The sequence below is a fragment of the Lolium perenne genome, chromosome 4, assembly GCF_019359855.2.
Source record: "Lolium perenne isolate Kyuss_39 chromosome 4, Kyuss_2.0, whole genome shotgun sequence".
Classification (NCBI taxonomy): Eukaryota; Viridiplantae; Streptophyta; class Magnoliopsida; order Poales; family Poaceae; genus Lolium; species Lolium perenne.
In genome coordinates this window covers 227,869,719-227,889,272 of record NC_067247.2, presented here as the reverse complement: position 1 = coordinate 227,889,272, position 19,554 = coordinate 227,869,719, and the positions used below count along the sequence as shown (strand labels likewise).

General features: G+C 45.4%; 1 protein-coding gene across 2 annotated transcripts in view; it reads right to left on the bottom strand.

Moving 5' to 3' along the window:
- Positions 1 to 18,529, bottom strand: part of LOC127323291 (endoribonuclease Dicer homolog 2a) — a 33,309-nt gene extending 14,780 nt beyond the window's left edge. Inside the window, exons 1-16 of one of the 2 annotated variants that reach the window (XM_051351447.2) lie at positions 18,226 to 18,529; positions 17,710 to 18,136; positions 17,383 to 17,470; positions 17,222 to 17,283; positions 16,979 to 17,119; positions 14,910 to 15,035; positions 14,698 to 14,830; positions 9,609 to 9,699; positions 8,894 to 9,086; positions 8,655 to 8,815; positions 7,789 to 8,007; positions 7,457 to 7,683; positions 6,816 to 7,090; positions 6,267 to 6,685; positions 6,067 to 6,173; positions 2,251 to 2,447 (exon numbers count right to left, since the gene is read on the bottom strand). In XM_051351447.2, the coding sequence (XP_051207407.1) occupies positions 2,251 to 2,447; positions 6,067 to 6,173; positions 6,267 to 6,685; positions 6,816 to 7,090; positions 7,457 to 7,683; positions 7,789 to 8,007; positions 8,655 to 8,815; positions 8,894 to 9,086; positions 9,609 to 9,699; positions 14,698 to 14,830; positions 14,910 to 15,035; positions 16,979 to 17,119; positions 17,222 to 17,283; positions 17,383 to 17,470; positions 17,710 to 18,136; positions 18,226 to 18,467 (3,108 nt within the window). In that variant the 5' untranslated portion in view covers positions 18,468 to 18,529. The remainder of the gene's footprint in view (positions 1 to 2,250; positions 2,448 to 6,066; positions 6,174 to 6,266; positions 6,686 to 6,815; positions 7,091 to 7,456; positions 7,684 to 7,788; positions 8,008 to 8,654; positions 8,816 to 8,893; positions 9,087 to 9,608; positions 9,700 to 14,697; positions 14,831 to 14,909; positions 15,036 to 16,978; positions 17,120 to 17,221; positions 17,284 to 17,382; positions 17,471 to 17,709; positions 18,137 to 18,225) is intronic. The other variant, XM_071819089.1, reaches the window with a different exon arrangement.
- Between the last annotated feature and the right edge of the window lie 1,025 nt (positions 18,530 to 19,554).

Genomic DNA, 19,554 nt, shown 5'->3' with positions numbered 1-19,554 from the left:
AGAATAGTCTTAAGAGTGAAGCATGTGAGTATGCTAAACATACTAGAAACACCTATGTGAGTAAGGAGCTCAGAAGTATATCCCCGTTTATGATTGTGCATTCAGATGTCTGGACATGTCCTATTTCCTCTATCAGTGGGATAAGTATTTTGTGACATTCATTGGCTATTATTCTAGAATGACTTGGGTGTACCTTATGAAGCATAAGGATAAAGTGCTTTCTTGCTTCCAGAATTTCTACGCATATGTTATAACCCAGTTCAAGGTGCTAGTCCAAATGCTCAGATTAGACAATGGGACAATATATTAACAAGAAGTTTTGCGGGTTCCTATATGATCATGATATTCTACATAGACATCATGTTCATAGACATCATGTTCAGATACTCCACCTCAATTTATACCATGAATGACCCACGATTCCTCTGCGACAGTGATGACTGCTACTTTTCTTATCAATCGCATGCCCTCAAGAATACTAGATATGAAATCTCCTTATGAATTATTACTAGGAGAGAACAAGTTTGTGGTTACTCCCAAGGTGTTTGGATGCACTTGCTTTGTTCGTGATCACAGGCCCTCGGTGACAAAATTTGACCCTAGAGCTATTATGTGCATCTTCATTGGCTATCCTGCTACAGCAAGGATATAAATGTTGGAGTCCCTCGGAGAGATGCACATTTCTAAATCTTGATGTTACTTTCTGGGAATCTAACAACTTTTGTGGTGAAAAAACAGATTTGAGTGCTATATTTGAAGGGCTTGACCAGCCACTGAATATTGCTGGTCAAGAGGGGAAGAGTGCAAGTGGCAGCAGCGCAAGCAATAGCAGCTCTCCTCTGGTGGAGCAACAACAACCTCTGATTGTTGGGTCCATACCACTTATTGTACCAGAATTTCCACATGCTAGAAGTTGGCCAAAGCCAAATGAAGAGCACGATCTTCGTGTGTACTCACGGAGACCAAGGATAGAAGAACAGGTGGAGTACCATGCAGAAGAACAGGGGGAGCAGCAACCGCAGGGGGAGTTACAGGTTGTTGAGGCAATGACATAAATATTTTCAAGACTTAGAAAAACAGGGGATATAAACATGGGCGGCGCTGGGGGTCTTCCCCTGTCTTCCCTGGAATACCCAAGATTTGGAGGTGAAAAAAAAATGCAGATATTGGCCCAGTCCAACAAGGCAGATTGGTCCAGCCCAACCGGGCCATCGCTGCATCGCACGAGAACCAGCAAACGCGAACCCCTTTCTCGCTCGCCTCGCAGCACGCGCGCACAGCGCCTGGACCCTGGAGTCCTCGTCCTCGACCTAGACCTGCCCACGAACTGCCGCCGGCGATGCAGCCTGGAGGAGCAGGCGATGACCCCGCGCCCGCCACGGTGGCGGCGCCCCGGCCCCGCCCGCCGACCCGCGCCCCTCCTGTCCGCGCCGCCCCGCCCCAGCATCCCCGAGCAGCGCTGAAGGTAGCCGCCTTCCTCAGTTCCTCATCCCCAATTTTGTTCTTGCTTGATTTGCTTGATTGCTTGCTTTGAGAGGAATCATCCACTCCTATTAGCTTCGTAGATGCAAGATTTTAATTTTCTATTTCTTGTTTTTTTTTACTATAGAAGAAGAATAGTGGTATTGTTGGCAGTAGCATACATATGTATTCAATCTCTTCCAAAAAGGCAAACCTAAAGTTATAATGTAAGATGGAATATCATCATTTTATCAATCAAAAGGTACCGATGTATTCATGTCATTATGGGCTTATAAATTAAAATATTGCTATTGTTGTTATCCATGTTCCGGAACCATGTCTTGGCTTCGAGATCTTATGGGTTTCAACTCTAGCCTACCCCAACTTGTTTGGGACTGAAGGCTTGGTTGTGGTGTGGTTGTGGCTATTGTTGTTATGCTAGTGTTGTCTTATTCATATATTGATAGTATTGTGGTGTTTGATTCATATACTACATTTAGAGCAATTTTTTTTATTTTGGACGGAATACCCAGGCGCCATTTCCTGGCGCCGCCAATGGATATAAAAGCTTCATTCTCACATGTAAGCTAGGATGGTATATAAGCTGAGAGTGGTATGTAAGAAACCCTAAGAAAGAACACAACAGCTGCTGGCTGCTGCCCCAAAGGTTAGCCACTCTTCCTCTTCTACACCAATGACAATAAATATTTTCAAGGCTTAGAAAAACAGGGGATATAAAGCCTTCGTTCTCACATGTAAGACTACTTGCAGTATAGTTGGAAATCTAACCTTCAGAGCTGGTATGACAAACTGTTGCATTCTTGGGCCCAACTGAACCTTCAACTTTGCAGAAAGAAGTATACACTGGATGCGGTACATCACAGAAGGAATAATCGAGAAGCTGCACAAAGTACTAGCAGACACTGGTGACATCAGAACTCTGCAGAGCTCAGGTGGCAACTCAACAGCATATGAATTGCAAGATTCTGTAACAAGGAAAGGTATGATCAAGTCAGTCATGGCCACAGCTGTAACAAACGAGTTCTGCTAACTGGAGTATGACCAAAGGTATATTTGAACTTATTGTGCCTGTCCATTGATAATTACATGAATATGTAAACTGCATAAGGCGGAAGGCCCCTATTCTTCGAGGGCTTAAACATGAACTGCACAATTATGTATCAACTAACAAGGTATGGTCAAGCCAGTCATGGGCACAGCTGTAACAGATGAACTCTGCAAGTATGGTCAAAGGATATATTTCTAACTCCTGTGTGTGTTTCATTGATAGTTATACAAAAATTACATGCTTCCTAAGGTCCCTAATTTGGGAAGGCTTAAGCATTCGCTTAAAGACACCAAGATGCATGTCAACTTCCCATAGGGGGCATCCTCTACTGCTTCTGACAATAGTGAAGGCTGAATCCATTCTCTACCAACTTCTCTAAGAAGCCTTATCGAAAGAGGCTAAGCTCCATGCCAAATTCTTCCCTCATACAATTATTAAATCTTGAGAAGAATGATAATTACCGTTATTAAAAACTATTTTGAGATATGTTCAATTAAACAAGAACAAGATTATGGCAGCAGATAATAACACATCAACAAGTTAATGAGAATATGTATAATAAAGCAGAAAAATCATACTGCAAAAGGCAAACAAATATTAAATGGAACAGCATGAGAAATGTTCCACAATTGTTTTTTTTTCGAGAACACGCAAAAGACTTACGTTTCATTTCATTGAAAAGATAGTGTTTTACAGTCCTCCTAGGAGGCAAGATACAGGTATGGAAATACATCAGTGCACGTCCCAAGTCGTCCGCAAGACTACCCTTACGCCTTTCGCGCCAGCTCTAGCCCACGAACCTGCCTCGTCAAAGATGGCCTTCACCAGATCACGAACCGAGGGCCGGGCTCTGTCGAAGACACACGAGTTGCGGTGCTTACAGATCAGCCATGGTGTGAGCAGGGTGATGGGAGTCTAGTCCTTTGCTCAAGGGCTTCGGGGTTAGTTGCCTTGCCCTGCGCCACCAGTCATCAAGGGAGGTGTCGCCGTCGTTGGGGCGCTGGCAGGTCATGCGCAGGCGAGCCGGCACCTCATGCCAAACCTGCCGGGAGAAAGGGCAAGCGAGGATGAGGTGGTGCATGGTCTCCGGCATCTGATCGCACAGCAAGCATCTGGGAAGGTGCTGCAGGCCTCTCTGAGCCAGGCGTTCCGCAGTCCAGCACCGATCCATGCACGCAAGCCAGCAGAAGAACTTGACTCGCGGCGGCGCCCATGTCTTCCACGTGAGCTTCCAGGAGTTAGACGCGGTCGAGCCATGAAACTGCGCCTGGTAGCAAGACTTGGCAGTGTAGGTACCACTGTCAGTCCAGTCCACTTCCAGATAAGCCTGTCGGGCTCCTGGGACAGCCTCGTGCACGCCAAGAATGCCATGGATGTCCTGAGCCCAGCTGTTCCCCTGCAGCCCTTGGGCGACAATCCTGATTTTGCGCCGGCGCTTGGGGATGCAATTGTATAGCCTGGGCGCAATCTCGCAGACAGCGCAGCCGTCGATCCATCTGTCCTCCCAGAAGAGCGCCTTCTGGCCATTCCCTACCACCATGGTGGTGGAGGCAAAGAACGGCGCTCGCTCGTCGTCCATGAACTGCAAGTCTAGGTCGTTCCATGCTTGCCGGTTATCAGTGCGGGAGAACCAGAGCCAGCGTAGGCGCAGGGCAAGGCCAGTGCGCTCCAGATCAGGCACGCCCAGGCCGCCATAGGCGATGGCAGCACGAGTTGTTGGTCTATCGGGATGGCAGTGATCACCGATTTAACCAGTGCCACCTGCCCTGCCTTGGTCACGAGCTTCGCCTTCCAGGTGGGGAAACCAGCAGCAGCACGCTCAACCAGGGGTTGCATCTGCGTAGCAGTTGGTCGCCGTAAGGTAAGCGGGATGCCGAGGTAGGTGATGGGCAGCTCGACGATGGGGCAGCCAAGCTCCTGGAGCACCGGTGTGGCGGCGTTCTGGTCACAGCGTATGAGCGTGGCAGAGCTTTTCGCAAAGTTGACCTGCAGCCAAGACGCGTGGCCAAATAGCCGCAGGATCTCACGCACGGCCACCACATCCTCCATCGTGGGGCAGCAGAACATGACCACGTCGTCGGCATAGAGCGAGAACGCCGGGATGCTGCGCCGCAGGTGCAGCTGCTGCAGAATGCCGGAGTGGATCACACGCTGAACAAGGCGGACAAGGGCGTCGACGCCAAGGACAAATAGATGCAGCGACAGCAGGTCGCCCTGCCGGAGTCCACGCCGGTGCCAGATAGGCGGCCCAGGCTCGCCGTTGATCAGAACCGTCATGCTGGCAGAGGAGAGCAGGATCGCCAGCCATTCCAGGAAGCGGTCCCTGAAACCATATTGCCGTAGCGCTTCGAAGAGGAAGGGCCACTAGATGGAGTAGAATGCGCGCGCAAGATCCAGCTTGAGGAGGACACGTGGTGCTCCGAGCTGATGTAGGAGGCGGGAGGACGGCTTCACCAGGATGAAGTTGTCGTGCAGGCTACGGCCGCTGATGAGCGCGTTCTGGTTTGTGCTGACGAGCTCGTCGAGGCGCAGTGCCAGGCGCAGCGACAGCATCTTCACGAAGAGCTTGGCAATCAGATGGATGAGGCTGATTAGCCTGTAGTCACCCAGGGTGATCGCGTCAGCGCGCTTAGGGAGCAGTGTCATCAAGCCTCGGCCACGCAGGTCGTAGAGCTGCTGGAACACGTCCACAACGTCCTGCTTGACAGTGTTCCAACACGCACGAAGGAATTTGGCGGTGAACCCGTCAGGTCCCGGCGCCTTGCGGGCGGGCATGCGCTTCACAACGTTCCAGATTTCATCAGCGGAGAAGGGAGCCTCGAGAGCGTCCAGTCCAGCAGCGGGCTCAATCAGGTGCGCAAAGTCAAGCGTGCAGTCGCGAGCAACATCCGTGCCCAGCAAGCCATCGTAGTGCAGGAACGCGGCTGCAGCAATGTCGGCGTGCTCAGTCAGCATCTGTCCCTCGACACGGATGGCATGGATGCGGTTCTTCTGCCTGCGGTAGGTGCACTGCTGGTGGAAGAACTGCGGATGGCATGGATGTTCCACAATTGTGGTGCAAAAGTGTTTGTATAAAAAGATGTTCTCGCGGTACAACTAATAAGCACTGGCAGTTTGACGTACAAATTTAATTATAAATTAAACTAAAATGTAGATGAAGTTCATAGCATACTTCATGTATTATATATTTGTAATGAAATTAAGGATTAATATAATATTAAATTCGAACATACTAGCTGCAAAAAAAAAAAAAAGAATAGGTTCACTGTCAAGCAAGAGTTGGCTGTACAGAAATCCCAGATGGGTCTGTACTACACACTGATTTGACAGCAAGACCACATCCAAAGTTGAAGGTTAAAAACGCTTGAAGGCTTCTCAAATATAAAAATAAGTTATTTAATCAGATCATACTTATAGATGATAAGAAACCACAGACTTGGCCTCCAGGGTTTGACCAGAAAAGATTAACTCAACACAAGCTTCAAATAAATCATAACAGAGTCAAAAACTATATTTGCAGAAAGCTAGAATGAAACCTTTTTTATTTTCATGATAATGGCGCTTGTGGAGGAAGTTCCGTACTTCAACAAGTTTACTGGCAGCCAATAAGGGCTGATTTTTATGTGTTAAGCCGAGACCATACCTGGAAAAGCAAACAATGAGTACATACAGATACAAGTGTAGATAGCTTAGGAACAGGTGCATACAGATTAAAACTGAAAGGACAAACTTGTACCTAGTCTTGAAATAGCTTATGTAGGTAACGGCACTCCCATCACGTAGATGCAGTTGGGATGTGGCATTTAACTCAAGGAACCCGGTAACAGCATACAATTCCATATTATGAGGGGTACAGACAATAGAATTTTTAAGCATACACCTGCACAGAGGACCATCTTTTGTCTGCAGTAAATCAACCTCTTTACAAGAATGGCAGTGTTTTGTATCTTTGTTGCTAGCTTCATATACTTGGGAGGCGGAGAACTTGATACTGCACCAATCAACTTTACCAGAAACTAAGGGTAGTAGTAGGTATACAATTCCCATGGTCACTTCCATTTCATGGAAGTATTTAATAGCATCGATGCCTTTAGACTGGTCTTTGTTAATAAGCAAAGAAAGAACAGTTTCCTGAAATCTTCGAGCCATAGTTACCTGAAGAAACAAATATTTTGTTTTCATCATGCAGACTAGCACACACAAAAGTATGCTGATGAGAGAGAGTAAGACTATATAATAATTACATGATGAGTACCAAACTAGACAGATATTAGCCAAAACTTGCCTGTTCTTGGTTTAGATGAATTATTCCTGCGTATTTAATGGCAACATTAACATAGTCTTGCGCACCACGCAATTTAAATGAGCTAGATACAAAGTCAGGTCCCAAATCACATTTCACCACTAAAAGTATGTCAGTTGGAGAAGCGGTTGTTTTAAAATATCCTTCCAGTGAAATCTTGTAGCAATAATATATGCCAAGACAGGAAAACGAGAACCAGTTGTCCACAAATTCTTCTGGATAGTAGTCAGGCTGCTCGTGTTGGTATTTCTCAACAACTACAAGAAGATCATTAAACCAATGTTAATACAGAATATCATTCCAGATTTCCAACTGCATGTAATGTATTCATTCAAATTGAACAACAAAACTGCAAGGAGACAAGGAAAATAAGTTTCCAAACGAGATTGACTCAACATTCCCAACTCTATTCTGGGATCCTCTTTGGCTGTCAGAAAAGAGTATGTGCCCAACACTACAAATTTGTACTATCACAACTAACAAAATAAATTAATCCAAGCTACATAATCAACCATCACAACTGCATACAAAACTACTCACATGTATAATCAATCAGAATAGAAAGTTACAAATATTGTACCAAATGAATTAGTTTTAGTCGAATTCATCATCAATAAGCATACCAATGTCGGGTTCTTCTTCCCATGGAACACCTAGTTCTGGTAACAGAGAATCTGTCAGGGCGCCGATGGCGTGTAATTCTCGGCAGGCCTTAAGGCAAACTGCCTTCTTGAGGACAGAAACTTCTCCTTCTGTATAAACTGTTTGTACAGGACTGCTCTTCGGAAGGTGCAGGGTGCATGAGCATAATGCCTTATCAATAGTGAATCTTGGTAAAGGTTTATAATACCTAACAGACAGAAAAATGGTACATGAGAAACATGATATTTGTGACTGGAAATTGTTTGCAATATGAAGCAAAAGGAAACGATTAGTTATGGAAAGGAAAACAGACTCGTCAAATGGGAGCTTTGAGCAGAAAAAGTAAATCAACGGAACGCTGGAGTTCATAGTCACAATTGCTCCAGTAGATTCAACACAGTAATGATCTTCTTCACACAAGGTGTTTTCAAGTGGTTGACACATAGTAGATGCCAGCCTCAGAGACTCTTCGCGCATTATTTGTCCGCTTGCAAGAAATTTTTCTGTCTTAGAAAGAGCTTCTGCATCTCCTCTGGTACAGAAACAAAAATTGTATCATCATGATGTGAACATGTCAAATAAGTTGCAAAATAATGATGACAACAAAACATCAAGCAGGTTATATGCCACTTAAGGTCGAAATGGATACTAATGTATCAATTTAAAACAACCTGAGTAAAATATTTAAGTATCAACATTCTATAAGCCAACAAGAAATTTGATTAGTAGGACTAGAACCAACAGCTCCTGTCCCACTACCGACTCAAAAGATACTCATAAGCACTGGCCAGTCTCAATACTAGTTTAGCGCAGAAACTGGCTGGCTTTCTACTCAAAATTCCTTCCAATTCGAAACCAATTATAAGCATGCTATGGTTGCTCATGGTTCACGAAATATTAGTCAAGTCAACTATACATTTGAGTAAAGAGTAAAGCATCATTCGATCTTACTCTTCCCATTGTTTGAGGTATCACCGTAACAGGACTAGGAGTCATATTGGCACTCGCATTTATAGGCACTAACCAGGGATGTTTCTTACAATGTAAGAAAAAAATAATTTAGTAGCAAATGGAGGGATAATGTTCACCATGAACAAGATACACATTTCCAATTCCCTAAAGATTTAAATAATAATTATGCACTGAAAACGATAAAATAGCAGCAAATTAGAGGCATACCTTCTAACAAGCAAAACATAGTCAGAGTTTTGCATCCTAGCTCGTCCACGTGACTGTATAAAGCTGCATACAGTTGCTGCTGGATCAAACCGAATTATCAAGTTACAACTTGGCACATCCAGGCCCTCCTCCAAAACTTGTGTGGCGACAATGAGATGTACCTACAGGAAAAACATTTTCTCATCAGAGCAATATCATTGACAGAGTGTGGCCACAGCATAACAAAATTAATGGTAAACCTTTCCACTTCGAAAGGAGTCAACAATTTCAGTATGTTTTTTCCTACTCTGAGGATGCAAAGCCGAATTGTCCCCTGCCATGTATTTAACATTCCACCCAGACATTTGACTGATACTGGACAGGAGGGATTCCAACACAATGCTTGTAATAACTCTCTCGACAAATACAATGCATCTCAAGTCTTGCACATGCCTGAGAGAGCGAGAGATAGTAGTTATTCTTCGACCAAACAAAGTTCAAATGGATCAAAGGCTTAATAGGAACTACCTAGGCACAAAAAACATCGCTAAAACAAAATATCTGCCTAAAATCAATTCTTGAAGAAACATGGAACTGTTTCCTAATTGTACTGAGAGTGACCAATCTATATGTTTATGTAACTTATGCACTTTACCATAGCCTTTACATTTAATATTCTATTTTTACGGTATTTTTCCTGGATATTCTTATTAGTTTTGCTGATTTATATTTACAACCATGTGCAGCATTTGATATATTAACTGAAGGTGGACAGAGGTTGAGAGTTGATGAAGTGGAAAAAGGAACTAAAGGAGTACAGCACATTGTTGTTCACCACATACAAAATTTATGGCATAAATATCATTTATTTGTGTCAGCCTGTTGCAGCCAAGCAAATGCAACTACAAGTCTACAAAGGGAACAGAAATGTAAACCATTCTTGCATACTAATATAAGGGCCAAGTATTTTATCACCTGTATTCCAGAAGAGATTGGACAAGGCAATGAACTTTAGACGTCAATAGCCCATCTTGTATATCGGCTGCAAAATCTTCGCCAATATGACCTGAGAAAACAGCATCTAAAAATCATGTTGCAATCCTTAAATTTGAGTTACAGATGAGTATGATTTATTTTCAAGTTTGGACCATATGCTATCACAAGGGAATATGACTTTGTTATCTACCTCAGCCTCAGGTCATGTTGTCTACCTCAACGTAAAAAGCCTAACTTTTTGATTAGTAAGTTGGTCTAGCTAGCAGCCTAGAAAATCAGTAAATTGCGCTATGCCATCAATAGGTGTCTAGCTACCAGCCTAGCACATCAGTAGCTACAGTAGGTGTAGATACAAAACTTAATATTCAGTAATTATCAAGAAAGAATGATTTTGAGATAACAGTACATGACACCATTAGCAGAACGGTCATGTACAGACTACACAATGTGTTGGAATCTAAGATTAGTGTAATAGTACTCTAGTAGAGTCTAGAATGCTCTAGGGGAATTGGAGATTAGTAGTAGTCTCCTAGGAAAGTCTAGAATATTCCAGTAGTGTGCTAGAATCTAAGTTAGTTTATTAGCAAAGTCTAGAGTATTCTAGGGAGTGTTAGCATAGTAGTAGTGTCTAAACTATTCTAGTGTATGAGTTAACATGTAAGCCTAAGTTGAGCTATATATATGAGAGGGTGTGGAGGTCCAAGTGACCAACCCATCCACAATTTCCCCAAAAGCCTACATGGTATCAGAGCTAGAGGCAGTGATGGTGTGTGCTACGGGCTGCCTGTGGTGATTCGGTGGAGTGAGGTGGAGTTCCGCAAAATCCAGGGGAAATACAACAGACGGGCAGAGGAGTGGAGTGCTGCCCAGGTAGAAGTGTTGATGTGAGCTGCTGCAGAGGTGCGGAGCCAACCGTCTGCAGCGTTCGGAGTGGTGGTGAAGGGAGCAGCTGGGTGAGGTGCAGCTGCTTGTGGCTTGCAGTGAAGAGGGAGAAGCAAAGGTGCTGATTTCTGCGTGTGCGAGTAGAGGACAGAGGAGAGACCTAAGCTGCGTGTGCAGCCAGAAGAAAGATCCAGAGGGGTCGAGAGATCTGCAAGAGTAGGTCAAATATAGCAGAGAAGAGAAGAAGCACATAAGCTGGTTTGTTGGTGATTTTCAGCAATATTGATCAATGGGGGAGAATCAAACAATTGAGAAGCTACTTGAGAAAATGACTCAATTGCTCAAGGAGATTGAGAAGTTGAGACAATCAAGGGAGAGTGCAGAAATTCCAAAACAAAGTGGAAAAACAACTATCCTAGGAAATTGTGTGAATCTTGCACAAACAGAAGAAGCAATCTCAAGTCAGGCTCCTGCATTAAATGGAACTTGTTCAAATTGGATTCTGGATTCGGGAGCATCAGCACATGTCACGGGTAAGTGGAGTGAGTTTGCATCATATACTCCACATCCACCATGCATAAAGAGACAATCCAAACAGCCGATGGAACTTATCAACCTGTGAAAGGGGTCGGCACAGTGAAATGCACTCCGTCCATTACATTGTCTTCGGTATTATATGCTCCATCGTTTCCGGTGAGTTTGGTGTCTATAAGCTCTTTGGTTGATGATATTGATTGTCGAATAATTGCCGATCGATAGAATTGTATAATTGAAGAGAGGAAGACTGGAAGGAGGCTTGGGATAGGTGTGAGACATAAGGGATTGTGGTACTTGGATAGAAGGGAAACCGATGAAGCGTTGTGCACTGCTCTCACAGTTGTTACCAATGATGATGAGGCAAGGTTGATACACCAACATTGTCGATTGGGCCATATGTCCTTTGATACTATGAGTAAGATATTCCCTGAAGAAATGAAGAAGGTGGACAAAGAAAAACTTGTGTGTGATGCATGTGAGTTTGGAAAACACACCAGGACATCATATGTGAGTCGTGGACTGCGGAGCACGTTGCCCTTTGTACTGATTCACTCTGATGTATGGACTTCCCTGGTGGTCTCTGTTAGCGGGATGATATTTTGGCACCTTCATTGATTGCTACTCCCGAATGACTTGGATATATCTTCTGAAACATAAAAGTGAGGTGCTTACATGCTTCAAGGACTTCTATGCATATGTCCAAAATCGCTTCAACGCTAGTATTCAAATTATCGGAGATGAGATAATGGGACCAGTATGTGAACAATGAATTTGGCAATTTTCTTTCCCAAAAAGGAATACTTCATCAAACTTCATGTCCTGATACTTCTCCACAGAATGGAGTAGCTGAAAGGAAGAATCGTCATCTGCTGGAGGTGGCTCGATCACTTATGTTTACCATGAATGTGCCCAAATTCTTGTGGAGTGAAGCGGTTATGACTGCTACTTATCTCATCAACCGGATGCCCTCAAGAGTGCTTGGGATGAAGACTCCATATGAAACGATCTATGGCCAAAATGAGTTCATCGTTCCGCCAAAGGTGTTTGGGTGTACTTGCTTTGTTAGAGACCATAGACCTTCGGTGGGAAAATTGGATCCTCGTGCTGTGAAGTGCATCTTCATTGGATACCCATCTGGACAAAAGGGCTACAAGTGTTGGAGCCCTAGTGAGCGGAGAACATTTGTTAGCATGGATATGACATTTAGAGAGTCTGAGCCGTTCTATGGAGAGAAGACGGACCTCAGCTCGTTGTTTGACTTTGACTCTCCTAGCACAATCGAAGCTAGTCAAGAGGGGGAGAGTGAACTTTTGAGGACAAAGGAACATGAACCATCCAGAGTTGTTGTTGGTTCAATTCCATCTCCTACGAGTGAAGAGAGATGGACAAAGCCAAATGAGGAAGAAAATCTAAGGGTGTCTACAAGGAGACAAGCTACAAGTGAAGAGAGATGGAGAAAGCCAAACGAGGAAGAGAACTTGAAAGTGTATACACGGAGAAAATCGCAGCATGAGCAGCAGCAACAACAGGTTCCCACGACAAGTGACACACAGGTGCAGGGGGAGCAACATGTGCAACAACAGGCTCCCACGACAAGTGACACACAGGTGCAGGGGGAGCAACATGCTCCAACAGATGTTGAAACTGATGAATTGTCTGATGACGCAGATCCATCTATTACGAGGGATTCAATGGACTTGCCCATTGCCTTAAGAAAAGGAACCCGAGCTGCAGCTAGAAAACCTCCAAATTGGTACCAGGAGGAGCATGACATTGCTAATTATGTATCATATGCATCTCTATCTACGAACTACAGGGCCTTCATCGCATCATTGCAATCTGTGGTGATCCCAAGAGATTGGAAAGAAGCAAAACAAGACCCAAAGTGGTACGAGGCCATGTTGGAGGAAATGAAAGCTCTTGAGAAGAACAATACATGGGATCTTGTTACTCTTCCAGCTGGAAAACGTCCGGTTACTTGCAAATGGGTGATAGAATGATACAAGGAAAGGTTGGTGGCAAGGGGTTACGTCAAACATATGGGATTGACTATGACGAGACCTTTGCGCCTGTTGCAAAGATGAGTACTATAAGAACTCTTATTTCTTGTGCTGCTAACTTTGGTTGGCCCTTGCATCAGCTGGATGTCAAGAATGCTTTCTTGCATGGAGATCTCCGGGAAGAAGTTTATATGGACATTCCACCTGGCTTTAGTAACTCCAACACCCAGGGGAAGGTGTGCAGACTGAAGAAGTCTTTGTATGGTCTCAAGCATGGTTTGATAGGTTCCGGAGAGCCATGCGCAATATGGGTTACAAGCAATGTAATAGGGATCATACCGTGTTCTATAGGTATTCAGGGCGTCATATTACCATCCTTGCAGTTTATGTGGATGACATTGTTATCACTGGAGATTGAGCAGAGAATTTGAGGTTAAGGATCTAGGACAACTCAAGTATTTCTTGGGTATTGAGATTGCGAGATCTCCTAAAGGAATAGTTTTCTCTCAACGGAAATATGTGTTGGATCTACTCAATGAGACTGGTATGCTTGGGTGTCGGCCTGCTTCAACTCCTATTGAGCAAAATCACCAGCTATGTGCTCAGTCAGGAGATCCAGTTAATAGAGAGCGCTACCAACGGCTTGTTGGTCGACTTATCTATTTATGCCATACGAGACCTGATATATCTTATGCCGTGAGTGTGGTGAGCCGCTACATGCATGACCCAAGAAGTGGACATCTAGAGGCAGCTTATAGAATTTTACGCTATCTGAAAGGAAGTCCTGGAAAAGGTCTATGGTTCAAGGCCAATGGGCACTTGAGTGTGGAGGGATATTGTGACGCTGATTGGGCAAGTTGCCTTGATGACAGAAGGTCAACATCAGGCTTTTGTGTCTTCGTAGGAGGAAACTTGGTATCTTGGAGGAGCAAGAAGCAGCATGTGGTCTCAAGATCAAGCTGACGAGTATAGAGCAATGGCGGTGTGTTTGTGTGAGATGTTATGGATGAAAGGCCTCCTATCAGAATTGAAGCTACTGCGGAGAGGGCCATTGAATCTTTGGTGCGACAACAAGTCAGCAATAAACATTGCTAACAATCCCGTTCAGCATGACCGAACAAAGCATGTGGAAATAGATCGATTCTTCATTAAAGAACGGCTTGACGAAGGAACCTTGAAGTTAAGCCATGTAACCTCTAGAGAACAAATAGCAGATTGTCTAACCAAAGGATTAGGTAGTAAGGAATGTTTGTTGGCATGTAACAAGATGGGAATGATAGATATCCATGGCCCATCTTGAGGGGGAGTGTTGGAATCTAAGATTAGTGTAATAGTACTCTAGTAGAGTCTAGAATGCTCTAGGGGAATTGGAGATTAGTAGTAGTCTCCTAGGAAAGTCTAGAATATTCCAGTAGTGTGCTAGAATCTAAGTTAGTTTATTAGCAAAGTCTAGAGTATTCTAGGGAGTGTTAGTATAGTAGTAGTGTCTAGACTATTCTAGTGTATGAGTTAACATGTAAGCCTAAGTTGAGCTATATATATGAGAGGGTGTGGAGGTCCAAGTGACCAACCCATCCACAATTTCCCCAAAAGCCTACACAATGTCAAAAAATTCAGGAAAGACAAAAGAATTGCAACCATGTGACTACCTCTCTTTGAGAAACAAGAGAGCTCTCTGTATACTTCCTCACAATATTTTCTAATAAAGCTTTCAACATTTTTATCTAATTTGTCACCCCAAAAGGATAAGAGTTTTTCCTTAGTTGATTGTACCTCGGCAGCCTGAAAACAAAAAGATTCGGGCATTTCAAAACTACAGAAACAATATACAGGAATGAATCATCATATGTCCTCATCACACCTTTGCCGCCAGCCACACTCCTAGATTAGCTGTGCAATATAAGAATGTCCGGTGTAATTTTGATATCCTTTGTTTCGCATTTTCCAGAGACGAGCCATGCAAACTTCCTTCCAGAACTTCTAAATGCTAAGAGAATGTAAACAGTGTTAAAGAAGTTCCTGAAAGTGCTACAACAAGGCCATGCATTCACATAAATCAAAATTGCACCAGTATGAACCAGAAGGCGAGCGAAACAAAATATGATGCATTTGTACAGGAACATTCCAACTATGGAAACATCTATGTATGCAATTGGAAAAATAGTGAATTGTGTTGTGTGGTTTGCACTCGGACATGTATGTCAATAAAAATTTCTCCATTCCATCACACAGGTGTCATGTGTGGTTTGCAGGTACCTGATGCTACAGAGCACCTTTCTTACACTGTAAATTTGCCAATCTTGCTTTAAATATTTGTGTACAGAGGGATTTTGGGCTCAAATTTTCATGACATAATTGCTGATCTCTTAAGAACAGGCTGGTGCTGGCTTTCTCCACGGCGATAATTATCCCAGTAGCTTGGTCAATTTGCGCAGGCAGAAACGATTACATCTTCAAAAATGAGCAACCAAATACTAATAGATAGGGCTGATTATTTGGGTGACAACGCTTGCAAGGATGACATTAGGGCGGATGTATTGGACAAACCCATGTTATAATGGGGTTCAGTAGTCTATTTGCAAACAGCAAGTTGAGGGTGTAAACTAAACCAAGGCAATAGTAGAGGAATCAACAGATACTTCATAACATTAAAGTTTCTTATGAATATCTAACTCCGTCTTCTTCTAATAAATTATAAGCCGGAGTGCGTATTGATGTATTCAAAATCCACAAAGTAATACGTAATTGTTTAACAATGAGACAAGAACGGCAGAATATGTAAAACAGAACAGTAACTAGGTGCATGACACAACCTATATCAATTTGGGTGTCAAACTGAAAAGAAAAAAAGTGCAGAAGAGAAGTGGTGAACTGGTGATGCAGTTATCAAGTGTGGGAGCACCCTTACAAATACTCCCTCCGGTTCAATGCTTAGGGCGTATACATTTTTTCAGATTTTCGCCATAGCTTAAGGCGCATGATGTGACTTACCCAGTTTTCCCAAAACTACCCTTTCCGGCTGTTTATTTGGGCCTAAAAGTTTGACACAGAGCAGTAATTGTGGAGCCGGCAATTGGCCGAGCACGATGCATGCAGCCTAAGGAGTAGTTATTGCACCTTGGAAACGAGAGATAGAAGGCATGCATGCCATGCGTGGAGAAAAGTGAGGAGACGGTTTAAAGTGGAGGAGAAAATTAAGGAACTAACTACACGATTTAATAGGGGTAACTCTGGAAAGATCTGATTTCGCTGGATTTCCTTAATCGAAGAGCCAAATAATATACGCCCTAAGCATTGAAACGGAGGGAGTATACTACAACATAGCATCTTCCTTGAGATCAGGACAAGTGCCAGATTTGAAGAAGTCACAGGGCAGCTGTGCGAATGTTAGGGTGCAGTCATAAGCATAGTCTTGTTACGCAAATGTGTACAAAAATATCGATTATCACCATGTTTGCCTCAAAACAAACTGTACAAGCAAAACTATGCTGACATTCAAACTTAGTTCTATTGAGCTTTGGGAATCTCTCAAATAGTACAGCAGTGTGTTGCTCCCGCCAATCTTACGGTTTGACATCTACTGTAGTTCACTAGACCCCGTATTGTGCAAGTTGCCACGTTGTGCAAGGACAGCATATCTTTGTACCATCAATTTTAGCTAATTCAGTAACACCAAGGGATGGCAGATTCCAATTTTGGATTACTAATTACTGAGTCCAACTCGGTGTACAAACAAATGAGGAGTAAATAAGAGGGAAAAAGAGCATGCAACAAAATGCATTGCACAGGAGCATCTATTGCATAGTAAGTGACACCAAAAAGTAATGGTACATGTCTTCTAGACTTTGTATGGCAAGCGAAGTGTGACTAAATAACCGGAAGCAGTGTGTGCATAGCATAGAAAATCATGCATAGGGGCTAAGACATTACCTTTTGTTGCAATCTCTGCAAGCAACCCACAATATGGTTATGTGAGTTCGATGGAGTGATGGAACCATCGTAATACACAATCTTGGTAGCGGCAAATGGTATGTATTCGGATAAAGCTGATTCGCTCTCAACAGTGTACACCTTCAACAGAAAATAGAAAAAATATTATCCTTGAATGTACAAAAAGTAAGGAGAATGATTATCTTCAGTAGAGGGAGGATGGGCATTCTTATATGGTCTGACCTTTGAACTCATTAGATTCTCCAATTCAGAAATTTGCTTGGCATAGCTGGCCGGATGCAAACCTATATATGGAATGAATTGAGTGACACAGTTGGTTATCAGAGAGGATTGTCTAAAAATATCAAACTTACGAAGATACGAGTTTATGGCTTTGTCGTTACTTTTGGAATATATGGGCGAAGCAGTCATCCCAAATATCCTAGGCAAAGGGTCCGATGGCCTAGAATTCAGTTGGGGGTGGTAGAATTCCTACAATACATTGAAGGATTTGCAAAAGTTGTTATACAAGGGGGGAAATAGGACAGCCATTATTCTAATAACTGGAATTATAAATTTAGCCAAAAAAAAAAATCGATGATCCAAATTGGGAGTTGATAGAAGTGTCTAAAGACAAGAGGAAGCATCAAACTAGTGTGGTTGGCGACTTGGTGCAATAAATGTGACCCGAAAAAAAAGGTGGAATAATAGAGTGGTTGTGAGTTTTGGACCTTGAGAATGCAGGCATAGGGGGAATCTCCCTTGGCGTGGTGGCACTCGTCGAAGATGAGCAGCGCGATGTCCTTGAGGCGGAAGAAGCTGTGTCGGAGATTGTCCAGGAGGATCTGCGGCGTCATGACGAGCACCTCTGCTTCGTCGACGACGCGGCTCCAGGTGGCGTCGTCCCACAAGTCGACCCCCATGGCGCCGAAGAACTTGCGTACGCGGAGGTCGGTGTGCGCCTGGACGACCCCTGCCTGCTGCTCGACGAGCACGACGGTGGGGACGAGGAAGACGGCGAAGTCCCGCGCGGGGAGCCGGATGCGGTGCGCGTAGGAGCGCAGCAGGAGCACCGCGATGAGCGTCTTCCCGGCCCCCGTCTCCAGGAAGGCCACCGTGTTCCCGGCCAGGGCCCGCTCCAGCGCCTCCAGCTGGTACCTGCACGCACGCACGCGCGCACGCGTTCGTCACGCGCGCGGCATCGGTGGCAGCAGTTTGGTAGGCGTGATGGCGGAAACAAAACTCACCATCTCGCTAGAGTGTGCCGATCCGCCTTGGGCGCTTCTTCGTCCGTCGCGGCGTCGGCGGCGGCGCAGTCATCCATGGCGGTGTCTGGCGAGATTCCCGGGTGGCGCGTAGAGGGAGGCGCGGCGGCAGCGGCAGCGGAGTCGTCCATGGTGGTGTCTGACGAGATTCCGGGGTGGCGCGTAGAGGGAGGCGCGTCGGCGGCGGCGGCGGCGGCGGTGGCCGCCGCGGCGGAGCCATTCATGGTGGTGACGGGTGAGATTTCGGAGTTGGGCGGGGGGCAAGGCGTGTGCGAGGATTGAGCTGCGGAGGCGCACGGCCGCACGGTTGAGTATGTGTTGTGCGCGCGTGGGGTTTGATCTGGTATGACTTATGAGCGAAGGTTTTGGTGCTTGGCCGCTTTGGGGGGGCGCTTTTTGACTCAAGGAAGAAGAGGGAGGACTCGGGACTATGGCCGTTTGGTTCCGCGTCAGACAAAGCGGCAGGGGAATCTTCTGCTTTCACGGGTGTGGGCACAATCCTTCGCCGGTAGGCTACTTTCATCTTTTCCGATGGATTTACTGCTCTCCGTAATTCATGGAGCACACCTCATTATCCTCCATAGACCTTCTTCTCTCCATGAAAAACGAAAAAATCTCCCTGACGGCCTGGTTTCAAGCGGCCCGCCGAGGGCAGCTCCAACGGGGCGATCGATCCCGCGCTTGTGCGTCCGGATGGGTCCAATCGGACAAAAACGCGGTCCAGCGCGTGGATCCATTCCTAAACGGATGGCCGCGGCGTTCGGGACGATCCAAACCCGGTCCAAATCTAGGACGAGTTTGCGTGGCCGCGAACGCCGAAGGCTGGTCGCTCGCGTCCTCCCCTTGTCCGTCCCTGGCCCGCCTGTCTGTCTCCCAAAACAGAAACACTCCACTCCACTCCCAAAACCTAGAGATGACCGACGAAGCGACTGCCGCCGTCACCGCCACCACCGCCACCATCGGAGACGAGGCACAGCTCGCGGCCGTAGCCGCTCCTCCTGTGGAGGCGGCTCCTCAACTAGACGCTCCGGTGGTCGTGGAGCCCGGGCCGCCGACGAAGCCCGAGCTCACCGCGGAGCAGAGGGCGATGGAGAGCAAGAAGCGGGGGGCCGGCGCAGGGCGCTCGAGCAACGGAAGAGGGAGGCCACCGCCACGGAGGAGCGGCATCGGGCGGCGGAGCAGCTCCTCGAACTCCAAACGCAGGCGAAGGCTCGTGTCATTCAAGAACAGGCGCAGGCCATGCTCTTTTACGGCCACGTAGCGCTCGGCCAGCACATGATCATCCCGGGCACCGGCACGGCCTCGGGGGGG